General features: G+C 46.6%; 1 protein-coding gene across 2 annotated transcripts; it reads right to left on the minus strand.

Moving 5' to 3' along the window:
* Window positions 1-2,417: 2,417 nt before the first annotated feature.
* On the minus strand, window positions 2,418-4,330 carry LOC123044926 (uncharacterized). 2 transcript variants are annotated; one of them, XM_044467804.1, is made up of 2 exons: window positions 3,731-4,330; window positions 2,418-3,632 (listed from the first exon to the last, which is right to left on the minus strand). In XM_044467804.1, exons 1-2 carry the CDS (start codon window positions 3,974-3,976, stop codon window positions 3,453-3,455), a joined length of 426 nt encoding a protein of 141 aa, XP_044323739.1. In that variant the 5' UTR covers window positions 3,977-4,330; the 3' UTR covers window positions 2,418-3,452. The 2 variants fall into 2 exon arrangements, with proteins under 2 accessions (XP_044323739.1, XP_044323738.1); XM_044467803.1 differs by having other exon boundaries at window positions 3,739-4,326.
* Window positions 4,331-12,399: the final 8,069 nt, after the last annotated feature.

The following is a 12,399-nucleotide window of genomic DNA, read 5'->3' on the forward strand; positions in this document are numbered from 1 at the left end:
TGAACTTCTCGCTGTTTTCACCTTGAACTTCTGTCACGTATTTTTGTTCAACCTCTCTCACAAGAATTTTTGAACTTTCTCGGGTAGAGCACTTGAACTTCTAGCAACAATTTTTTTAGCATTTTCTTTTTTCATTCTTTTTTAATACAAAATGCACACTGTGTAGTACATGAACTTCTGGCTCTTATCAATTTGAATGTCTCTTTGCTTCTCTTTAGTAACATAAAAAAATTGAGTTTTTATAGACATAGAACCACTCTAACTTTTTTATTCTCATTTGAAACGCATTTCGTGTAGTAGTTGAACTTCTCGCTGTTTTGGACGTCTATGTGTCGTAGTTTTTGAACTTGTTTGGGACTTCACCTTTTTTTATTTTTTTACATTAAACATACTAAAAGCACTCTTTTGCATCAAAGCATACTATTGAACTTCATGAAACAATAGAAAACAAGAAATTAGATAACCCGATGTACAAATGGGGGCCAAATAAACAAACGATCTTATTTCCTTTCATACGGCTCACTGAATATCACATGTCAAATGGACTTCACTTAGTTGTCTCACCTTCATCATACACCTTGTACATCCAAGCCCAAAATCAAAATCAAAACCATGCCTCTCCAAACACAACATGTGCACAGAGAGAGCTATAGTTGCTCCTTCCCAGCTATATGTGAACTTCTAAGGTCGATGTATTTTTTCTGTAGTAGATGCATACCAACTACGGGGAGGAGAATCTTTTTGTTAGTAACGGGAAAAATTTGAGTTTTTGTAATAAATATCAAACCGCTCCACTTTTTTGAAATTGAACTTCTTGGTCTATTGTTTACTAACGAGGAAAATTTGGGTTTTTCATATACATTAAACTATTCTATTTTAAAAATTGAACTTCTTGGTTTTTCAATTTGGACTTGGTGTTATTTCTTTTAGTAACAAAAAAAATCCTAGTTTCTTAATAAAGATCGACCTATTCCGTATTTTAAAGATAAACTTCTAAGTTTTTTGAACAGAGATAATCCCTTTTTATATGAATTTGTTTGACATGCTTTTTTTAATTTGATCTTCTTACGGTTTCTATAAACATTGAACTTCTTCGTATTTATAAATTTGAACCTCTAGGATTTAAATCCATAAAAAATATTCTTGGTTTCAGTTTTTAGACATGAGAAAAATCTTATTGTTATATTAACATTGAACTGCTCGCCTTTTTAAATTTGAGGCTCCTTTTTTATTTTTTAAAAATGGAACATCCTTCTTTTTGTAGATATGAGTTTTGCCTATTATTTGAATTTAAACTTATTTGAACTTCATGGGATTTTTTTAGCAAGATAATTCTTTTTAAACTTTTTTAGCTTTACCTTTTTATTTTAATTTGAACTTCATTTTATTCTTTAGTAACGAGAAAACATCTGAGTTTTTTTAACCTTTGAACTTCTCTCTTTTTTGACTTTGAACTTCTTAGAAAAAAATATGGTTTTAAATAAGTAAACAACTTTCTAAGTTTTTAAATTTGAACTTCTAGGTTCTTTGACCTTCTCGGTTATTTCAATTTGAACTTCTAGGGTTTTTACACTAGTGCTAGTGTCAAAAATGTTCTTATATTCTGGGACAAAGGGATCGTTTTTTATATAAATATTGGAATTACTTTGTTATTTTAATTTTGAACTTCTAGGTGCTTTGAGAAACATGAAACTTCTTGACATAGTATAGAATCTTTTAGGTATACTCACAAAATTCTTGAGTTTTTTCCTCTAAAATCTCTCGTATGTTTTTTTGCACATCGATTTTTTAGTGATGTTTCTCTTTTTTTTGAACTTCACTTTTTCTCGAAAATGAACTATTGGCTTTTTGTTTCTCAACTTTCTGTGTTTCTCTAGTGAACTTTTCCAGTCTGTAGGTATTTTTTTCTTCTATGAAATTTGTGTGGTTTCATACCTGAACTTTAAGTTTTCTGTTCTTTATTTTTTTTCTTCTATGAAATTTGTGTGGTTTCATACCTGAACTTTAAGTTTTCTGTTCTTTATTTTTTCTTCTATGAAATTTGTGTGGTTTCATACCTGAACTTTAAATTTTCTGTTCTTTGAACTTCCTAGCGGCAATACATGCAAGAAAGCGCTATGTAACATAATACCGACAATTTACCAATTGAAGAGGACATGAAATAGGCAAAGCATGGTATATGCCTACACTACCCACTATTCAGAGAAAGACACACCCACTAAGTGCCAGATAAAGAAATACTTTTTCTTCTAAAGTTAGTGGTTTCTATCCAGCACCCACCCACTATATCCTATCTGCGCTCTCTCTCTCTCTCTCTTCTCATTTCTTTAACTAAGGACGGCAGCAACGCTCATCTCTTAAAAGAAATCTCTCTCTCTCTCTCTTTCATTTTAAACTGCAGCAACAGCGTACCAACAAAACTCTAAACAGTGATCTGTTCCATCTTCATAAATCCAACACAGAGGAAATTTCACTAATAGAAAAATGGTAGCCGTTTAGGTGTAAGTAGACCATGACGGGCCACAAGTTTTCATGGGTTGGGACACAGTAGTTGAACGTGCCCATTTGAGTCTTCTTTTCGGACACAATATCACGGCCGGGCGTACGAACCAGATAGACTGTCCACCAAGTGTGCGCTGGCTCGGCTGGCTCCCCAACCCAAACAAACGAGTCTTCTCGCACACATGCTACCACTTCGGCTCAGCATTACTGTGGCATCTCTGCCCTGCTATTTCACCAGTCCTTCCTTGACATATACTCTCCTCCTGGTGGTGTGTGTTTTACTTCAACATTTTGCTGGGATCATAAGATGGCAAGATATGGTGGTGCAGTACGGGCTAGCTGCCGGATGTTCGACCATCAAGGACTACTGAGTCAGTCACTGAAAAACATGGGGCTTGGTTCGTGTTGTGCCTCCGGGGCAGATGAGTCCAGGTAGTAGTACATCCTGCCTCGAGGACTGCTGGTTCAGGACTGAAAAGTGCCAAACGCAGCACACAACTTGTCAGCAGAATTTGAGCTTTTGCAGGAATCACTCCCATGCTATTTTGTGTAGTACACTGTCATGCTGTGTGATGCGAGCATACCAGAGAAGAAGACTCGAGGCAGGCATGTTTCCAAATATACTTCACTTGGATTGCAGCAGCAAACACCGGATTTTGGACAATTATAGCAGCTTCAGGCCATATGTATTCACATGCACTGCACTGCTCCTTTCCACAAGATTACAAGGCCGTATTTATGAGCGCGGTCGAAGAAGAGTGGAGGGAATCAATCCAAACAGCAACCGAAAGAAGATCAGAATTGGGGAAAGATCTACTAGCACAGGAAGGTCGAAAATAAGCTGTAATTAATCGATTAATCGAGTCGCAACCTCAAAAGAGAACCAACTCCCCTCTTCCTTTAATCGAGTCTTCTCTACTCAGCTTGAAGTCTTCACAATAAGTCTCCCTTTACAGGATGGTGGGCAGCAGGATTCGGGGTGTTGTGTTCACGAACGGTCGGCAGCTCCGTCTTTGAACGGCCCGGGGCTGCATACTTGAACGGCTCAGGGCTGCTTTGGGAGGACTCGGGGACGCTGCTGCAGATCGGATCAGGGTGAGGGTGCTCTCCACTGCCCTGAAGAAAATGCCCTGCAGGACAAAACACACACGCAAGAACCTTGCGATATAAGTGCGTGACGGATTTAGGAGCTACAGGATCAGTAGAAATTGAACTGCAGAGTGCATACGAGTCGACCTTCACTCCAACGCTCAGGAGCTGCCGAGCGTGACGGAGGATGCCGGTGACGCGCAACCATGGCGTGGCCAGATGCAGGTTCTGGCCTCCTCCATCTGAAGTTCGACGCCTCCTCGATCTGCAGGATAGCACCCCATCCGCACGCGGGCTGGTGGTCGCCGGAGAGTGGAGGGTGGTGAAGGATCCTCGCCGGATCGGGCTTCCCCAAGGTGCTCTGGCAGGTGGTGTGGCGCGTCATCGGCTAGGGTCGGGGCTGCGGTTGCGTCGCCGGTGGGGGTGGGGCTGCGGCGGCGCCGCCTGCAGGGGCGTGGCTGCGGCTGCGTCGCGGTGGCGGCGTCACCGGTTAGGGTCTGGGCAGCGGGATGGGTGCTCCCACGGCGTCGACGGAGAGGAAGGAGGAGATCGGTCAAAGGGAAGGGCGGGCATGGCGGCGCCCGACTTGCCGGCGGGGCGGGAGTGGGAGGGGGCGGGGGCGGCGACGTCGGGTGGAGGCGGGGTCAGGGGGAGGTGGGCGTCACTGGGACTGGGGAGATCCGGAGGTTGGGGATCGGGCGATGTGGTGGACGAGGAGGCGTGGAGTGGGCTTGTTTTTTTCTTCGTGGATTTCGGGAGCTCAGGAACATGTCTTCGGGCTATATAGCGCCGACCGTGATCCGAATAACTATTCTGATCCTCGGATCAGAATAATGTTATCCTATATATATATATTCAATATGTGCCGAACTCATCAACCCATCTTATGTTACAGGGCTGGACCAAGAAGTCGGAGTGGATTAAGTGTCTAGCTCCACTACCCGAAAACCCCGTCACTCCTCAGCTGGAGGAGATGCTGGTTCCGGCGCCTTATCAGCCGCCAGAGAAGAAGGTCAAGAAAAAGAGCAAGGGGCCCAAGAACAGGCCCCGCTGCAAAGGCCCTCCAGAAGGAGTCTCCGGAGAGGCCGAGTCCGTCTCCTCCCGTGAGGAAGAGAAGGACGAAGAAGAGGAGGAGGAGGATGATGAGGAGGCGGAGAGCGACTCCCCCCTCAAGACGAGCAGGGGAAAAAGGACAGCCCCCGAGAACCTGGAGGGGGCGACACTAAAGAAAGGGCGAGTGATCCTCTCGGACAGTTTGGACATGGAATCCAAACACATCCCGGGGTGTGTCCAAAGAGAGAAGCCCCTGGCCGAGACGTAAGTATTAGAAACTCACTCGTTCGATTATCTCTTTGATCGACCTTTCTCATGCTCAACTTCCTTTATGCTTTTTAGCCCTCCACGCGAGATCCCGATCCCCTCTTCTTTGACGAGGAACTCTTTAGCCCTTGGAGAGGCGGAGAGTGATTGCCCATCTCACGCCCTCTCTGTCGGCGTTCTGGGAACGGGGGTCCCCAGACTTGCCTGCCCGCGGCCTGCGGCGTGGCTCGAGTGGGGGCCCAATGCAGCCCAGCTTCATCAGCTCAGGCTCAAGACCCTCGCGAGGGGCCAAGCCTCGCGGGGCGGACGACAGGGAGCTTCCTCAGGAGCAGCCTCCTCAGGCAGGCTCGCGAGGAGGCGGAGAGATCAAGGCAGGGCACCTCCCGAGGGGCCCGTGACGCAAGCCATGACGATCGGAGGCCAGGCGGATGCCAGACGGGCGCCGGCCTGCGCAGGGTCCTTGTTTCCCTTTTGGTGCTAAGGGGGGCAAGCACAGGCCAAGGCATCGGGCAAAGGTTACCGTTTCGGTGCAACAAGACCAAGACCAGCAGAACGGCAGGATGGAGGTCATCGTGGAGCCCAGGTCTGCGTCACCGTCAGAGCCTTTGGCAGCCGAAGACCAACTTTAGTCAGGATAAGTGTACCAGATGTTCCCCTTTAAAATGGCCAATTGTTGGCGCCCTTCCCACTCATTATTTGGGGAGAGGCCCAGGGCCTCGCTCTATAAATAGGATTAGCCACCACAAGGTAGAGGTATATGGAGATCGACCAGAGAGAGAGAAGCGACTGAACTCACCCAAGCAGTTCATTGCACCAGCTCAAGAACAGCCCCTCGCGAGGCTGTTCTCCCTTTATACTGTTCATCATCATCCCCTGAGTCAATCCACCACACCACACAGTGGAGTAGGGTATTACACCACAATGGTGGCCTGAATCAGTATAAATCTCGTGTCCTCTGTGTGTTCATCTTTCTTGCCTAGATCTTTGCGAGACTTCGAGACATGAGCTGGTAGGGGAGAGATCTTCATGCACACCCCAGTGTTCGAACCTCAAGGGTCTGCCGGAACCCGAAATCTGACATTTGGCGCACCAGGTAGGGGTGCGCCAGAATCTTTTCTTCCGCTAGCCGCGTGTGATCTTCCACCGTGACCATGGTTGACGCTCGCCGAGCTCGCGCCGAGCGTCGGGCTGCTCTCGCCACCCGCGTCGCCCAGACGGCACCCGTCGGCGGACGCCCCCGTTGTTCCCCGTCGCGTGCTGCCAACGCCGCCACCGGCCCGGCGGGGAACGAGCGGCAGGCCTCATCCCTGCATCCTTCGGTGCGGCGCGATGGCCGCACCGCTACCCCGTCGCTGACTCCAGCCGGTTCGTCGTCCCACGCCCGTCGCGCCCCCATGGACGCGCACGCCGCGCTGCTCCTGGCGCGTGAGCTCCTGCACTACCGCCCCGTCGATGACCTCTACGAGGACTAGCTCGCCCGCATCACCGAGCTCGTCAGCGCCGCAGGGGGCTCTCCCATGCTGTCCCTCTCGCTGCCTCGCCCTCCATCCCGCGCAGGAGGCGAGGAGTAGGAGGTGCCTCCACCACCTCCACCCCAAGAAGGCACCCTGGCTCCCAGGCGCGCGGTCCGAGGACGAGACCCGCCGTGTCCCATGCCTGCGCGACAAGAAAGGAGCTGCCAAGAGATCCCTCGCCCCCAAGAAGGTGCTCGCATGCTCCCAGCACCGGTGCGCCATGACCGCATCCCTGCGCCGCCACGTTAGGACCCCGCGCTGCTCCAGGCAGCGGCGCGCGGGAATCTCCAGGAGCAAGCCCCGCACCAACAGAGAGCTCCGGTGGCCACTACAGGTTGTCGCGCTTTCACCTCCGAGCTGCGTAGCATCGCATGGCCCGGCAAGTTCAAGCCAGACCTGCCTCCGTGCTACGACAGCACTGCAGACCCCATGGAGTTCCTCCAGCTCTACGAGTTTGATGAGGACATGACTACCTTGGATACGACCAAAAATATTGCATACATGCATATTTGTCAGGTGATTTCTAGTGCAAACTATTCAATAATCTATTTATGTTATCCCGAACAAAAATACTTCACACACTTTTGTGTTTTGTCTAATTGCAGGTGTATGGGACATTTGTACAATTCACATATGAAGATAAGGGAGAAAGAGATGTTGAAGTGCTATTCAAAAAGTCAAACAACAAGTCCAAAGGTGCTGCATCACCTCCACTTGGGCCTATGAGCCTTGTACGACCTAGGGTTTGTTTTAGGATGCCTTGGGACGTTCTCCCACCTCCTTGGCCGCCACCCCTTCCTCCTATATAAGTAGATCCATCTAGTAGCTTTTTCCTTGGGATTTGTTTAGTTAAAAGTTAGCCAACGCAACTTCGTGTACTTTGTTTGTGTCCAACGACCAGACAAGACCACTTTTGGATCCCCACCATTATCAATACTTCATCCATATTGGCAATATTCAGATTGCTTTATCATACTCTTGCTTCTTCTTCGATTGCTTGCAGGAATAGACCTTCGTGGTCAGGCTGATCGTGCTTCCGGCATTGTCAGTAACCTCAGGAGATTGGTTTAGTGATTGCTAAGGCGCAACATCGTGCATGTTTGTTGTCGGATCATCAAAGTCGACTTCACCAAATTGATAGTTATCATCTCATCGAAAGATCGGGACACCCCCGCCTCTATCAAGTGGTATCAGTTTTCAGGTTGCTCGGTGAGAATTTCCAATTTTCCCTCAATTAGATTTATTTTCTTACCTATTGTCCAAGAAAAAGCCACAAAAAAGTGAGATCTATTCATCCTTTGTCCAAGCTCGTCCAAGCCTTTGCACTTTTCTTTTCATTGTTTGCATTATTGAATTGTCGGTTGCATCGCCGTGTCGAGTTGCTGGTCTTAGTGTCTAGTTCCTTTAGAGTTTCGAGTTCTGTTCACATTAGTCATGCCGCCGCTGCATCATTATCCCTTCCGCTGTCCACCATCCCATCCATCAATTTCCACCACGTGCTACCCATCGTTCATTGTCATAATCATAGTTGAGATCGTTCACATCTTCACTTGATCCAATCTGCTTCTTATCTAGTTTATTTTGGAAACAGTGAGAGAAAAAAAAGAGGGAGAAAAAAAAGCGAGAAAAAAAAAGAGAAAAAAAAACAAATTTCGGATCTATCTAGACTCAATCTTGTAGCTGATTTCGGATTGAAATCTGTTTTGCGCACTGTTTAGTAAAACAGGTGTATCTTCCTCATACGATGTCCGTTTTGGCTCCGTGAGTATTCAAATTAAAGCTAGCGACGAGCCGCATCTAAATAGTGGCAGAAGCTAGTTCAGTATTTGGCACCTCAATATCGGCTTCTAAATAGGTCTTTTTGCCCTCCGAAGTTCGTGAACATAGTTTGTTCTAGTTTTTCAGGCCAGATTTATAATTCTTTGACTCCTCATATCAATTCGGAATTGAGTGATTCTTTTTGCATTAGAAAGCTTGAGTTAGTAGGAAACTTTTTAAGAGGAAAGTTGGAGAGAGAGTTGTTATATATCCTGCTTGGCAGTTGTTATTCATCATTATCTTTACTGCCGTTGTGCTCTTCACTTATATCTTGCTGTCCAGAGCTACTTATCCTTCATTGATGCTAGTTGTGTTATGCCGTGACCTCATTAGTGTTCTAGGCTCGCGTCTCTAGTTCGATCTAGCCTAGGACCAGCACAGTACCATCGTTGAGCGTTTATTCAACATTGCATCTTTGAATTGATTATTGCTAATCTTTTGCTACCATATATAGCCAACCCAGCTCCACATATTTCTACACCATGTATACGTACGTTCCCCTGGCAATCGCTTTAAACAATCTTTAGAGTTAATTGACACCTTTGGTTGCCTGTCACCACCTGTCACATGGTAAGAACTTGTAAGATATTGATATTTGCTTTACTGTGAGCACGTTACAACCACATCCTAGTTGTTCATAGGAACATTATTCTCGAATTTTGTTTCTTGTTTCTACTAATCATGACAGGTTCCGGAGAAACAAGTTCTTGGACGACGAACACATCTTCACCATCACGAGAGTTGGGACAACACACACAAGCACATGGTCAGGTTATCTCTTTACCATCATTTGAGGATAGATTTAATCCTGCTATTTATCTAGATTGGGAGCTTGAAGTAGAACAAGTTTTTAGTTACCATGACTTTTCTGAACTTGAGCGAGTACGAGCTGCCACTAGAGCATTTATTGGTTTGCTTCTATTTGGTGGAGTGTGCATTATAAGAAAAACATTGATAACCAACCCACAACTTGGAAAGATTTGAAACATGTGATGAGACAACAATTTTTCCCTCGTTACTATCGTCATGAATTGCTTCGCAAATTTAAACAATTTAAACAAGGCAATAACAATGTTCATGCTTACTACCAAGAGTTCAAATCTTATATGCATCATTGTGACATAGAAGAATCTAAGGATGATACAATGAATAGATTTTTTTGGTGGTTTGAACCATGATATTCAGGCAAGAGTTAGGTATCTTCCGTGTTGCATTACTGGTATGTATGTTCGTGCTTGTACCTTTGAGAGACAGTTACAGGAGGATGCATTGGGTGACTACAACAACTACTATTCCAATTCATGCTCACTACCATCGGTTGATTCCTCCACCGTTGCACCTACTAGACCAGCCACACCTCAGATTGTGAGTGCAATATCATCTCAAGTGTATGGTACATTGTCATTGTCCATACCGACATCAGCTACGTCTTTGCGACAAGGTAACAGTAAAGGTATTGATGATATAACTTCACATGAGAATGATGCATCCCTAATTAACTTAAATACATCATGTGTTGAGTTACCTGTTGATTTGAGCACGCCACCTATTTTAGAGAATCATGTTATTATCATGAATGCATCATGTGATCAAACAACTAAAATACCAACAATTTTGAGTGCACCCATTGAATTAACTATTGATGCAAAAGAACCAATGTTTAATCATTTTGATATGACCTTTAATCTTGGTGATGATTCTGTGTCCAATGACTTACTGCATTTTTGCTTATTTAAGCATGTTTTAGCATGTAAATTTGATGCAAGTAAGGTTTATTTACCAATGTTGGGATGGTTTAATGATGAATATTGTCAATCTTTTTATAGGAATAAGAGCTTCACTTATATGTGCAAACTGAGTTGCAATATTTTCATGCCTTCTACTTATGATAATATTTTGGCTTTATATTTTATGAACTATGAAAGTTACTCATGTATACATGTGTCATATGTGCAAAAATCAAGGGAAGTGAAAATGGATGACATATACATATACAACATGTATACCTTGTCTCTTTTGTTAGCCACATTTCAGATTAAGCAACGCCGAGGACGGCTTTGTTTTCAAAAAGGGGAGGATTATGAGGACATGACTACCTTGGATACGACCAAAAATATTGCATACATGCATATTTGTCAGGTGATTTCTAGTGCAAACTATTCCATAATCTATTTATGTTATCCAGAACAAAAATACTTCACACACTTTTGTGTTTTGTCTAATTGCAGGTGTATGGGACATTTGTACAATTCACATATGAAGATAAGGGAGAAAGAGATGCTGAAGTGTTGTTCAAAAAGTTCTCTCACGTCACTTTTGGGCCAAGAGAAGATAGAGTCCAAGTCTCTCACGTTCTGGATTCAGATTCGGACTACACAGACATACCTGACTCAAAACGCCACCAACTTTGTCATACGGAGTCCAAATTGGGTGATTCTTTTTTTGTCGGAATCTAGATTTTGTGCTCTTTCCAGCCCAATTGGATTCACCTTCAAATTCGTCCGGAGCGTTGAGATATCGACGAAACAATCAGACGCTGCAGCAGAATCCGAGTCAAACAACAAGTCCAAAGGTGCTGCATCACCTCCACTTGGGCCCATGAGCCTTGTACGACCTAGGGTTTGTTTTAGGATGCCTTGGGACGTTCTCCCACCTCCTTGGCCGCCACCCCTTCCTCCTATATAAGTAGATCCATCTAGTAGCTTTTTCCTTGGGATTTGTTTAGTTAAAAGTTAGCCAACGCAACTTCGTGTACTTCGTTTGTGTCCAACGACCAGACCAAGACCACTTTTGGATCCCCACCATTATCAATACTTCAGCCATATTGACAATATTCAGATTGCTTTATCATACTCTTGCTTGTTCTTCGATTGCTTGCAGGAATAGACCTTCGTGGTCAGGCTGATCGTGCTTCCGGCATCGTCAGTAACCTCAGGAGATTGGTTTAGCGATTGCTAAGGTGCAACGTCGTGCACGTTTGTAGTCGGATCGTCAAAGTCAACTTCACCAAATCGATAGTTATCATCTCATCGAAAGATCGGGACACCCCCGCCTCTATCAGAGTTGGGCATCGAGGCCGCCAATAGAGACGAGAAGGTCATGGCGAATTGGTTTCCCATGGCGCTCAAGGACGATGCCCGCACCTGGCTCCTGAACCTGGCTCCAGGCACGATCTCTTCATGGGATGATATGTGCACCCGCTTCATTGCCAACTTCCAAGGTACTCGCGACCGGCCCCCGGCCATGAGTGACCTGCGCCGCATCAAGCAACAACCGGGAGAGACCCTGCAGAAGTACATCCAGCGCTTCAACAACGCCCGCCTCAAGATCCCTAGGGTGACTGAGGAGGCCATCATCTTAGCCTTCTTCGATGGCGTGCGCGACATCAAGATGAAAGAGGAGCTAGCGATCCATGAAGACCTGTGCACATTGTTGGAGCTGTTCAACCTGGCTACCAAGTGCGCCAGGGCTGAGGAAGGGTGCCTCTCCCTCCTCGAGCTCCTGGCTGCCGACCCAGAAAAGAAGAAGCCCAAGGTCAAGGACGTGAAGCGCAAGGGGGCTGTTGTGCTCGCAGCGGAGCCGGACAGCAAGCGAGGCAGGGATCATCCTATCTCCACACCCACAACACCAATGAATGTCAGGAGCTCAGGGCCGTGCGAGATGGGCATATCGGCCGATGCCCCAACCGCAGCGACCGGGGCTATGGCCGAGGAGGAGGAAGAGGTGGAGGACGATGGGAAGACCGGGGCCCTCGCCAAGGGTGGCGTGACCGGCCTCGCGAGGACCGCTGGCAGGACCAGCCTCACGAGCGAGGTTGGAGGGATCAGCCTCGCGAGGACCGCCCTCAAGGCAACGCAAGCCTCCCTCCTCTGCCACCGCCGCCAAGGAGGAATGAAGACCATCACCAGGATGAGGGGGCTGGGGGCTTCCAGGAGCCACGTGCAATCGCTTGCATCCTGGGCGGTGCTCAGGCCCCAGCCTCTCAGCGCGTCTTCAAGCAGTTTGCTCGTGAGGTGAATGCAGTCCTCCCCAAGCTTGAGGCCACGCGCCCTCTTAGGTGGTCTGCGTGCGCTATCACGTTTAGCTCAGCGGATCAGCTCAAGTGTGCGGCAATGGCCGGGGTCCTCCCGATGCTTTGTTCCCCAGTCATCAGTAA

This window comes from Triticum aestivum, chromosome 2B, assembly GCF_018294505.1.
Source record: "Triticum aestivum cultivar Chinese Spring chromosome 2B, IWGSC CS RefSeq v2.1, whole genome shotgun sequence".
In the NCBI taxonomy this organism is placed as follows: Eukaryota; Viridiplantae; Streptophyta; class Magnoliopsida; order Poales; family Poaceae; genus Triticum; species Triticum aestivum.

What these genes read in the sequence shown, in the direction of transcription:
- LOC123044926 (XM_044467803.1), bottom strand. Translation starts at nt 3,976, where the DNA reads ATGACGCGCCACACCACCTGCCAGAGCACCTTGGGGAAGCCCGATCCG. An exon ending in TCCTGAGCGTTGGAGTGAAG is followed by an intron (nt 3,633 to 3,738) that starts GTCGACTCGTAT and finishes TTTGTCCTGCAG; the next exon opens with GGCATTTTCTTCAGGGCAGT.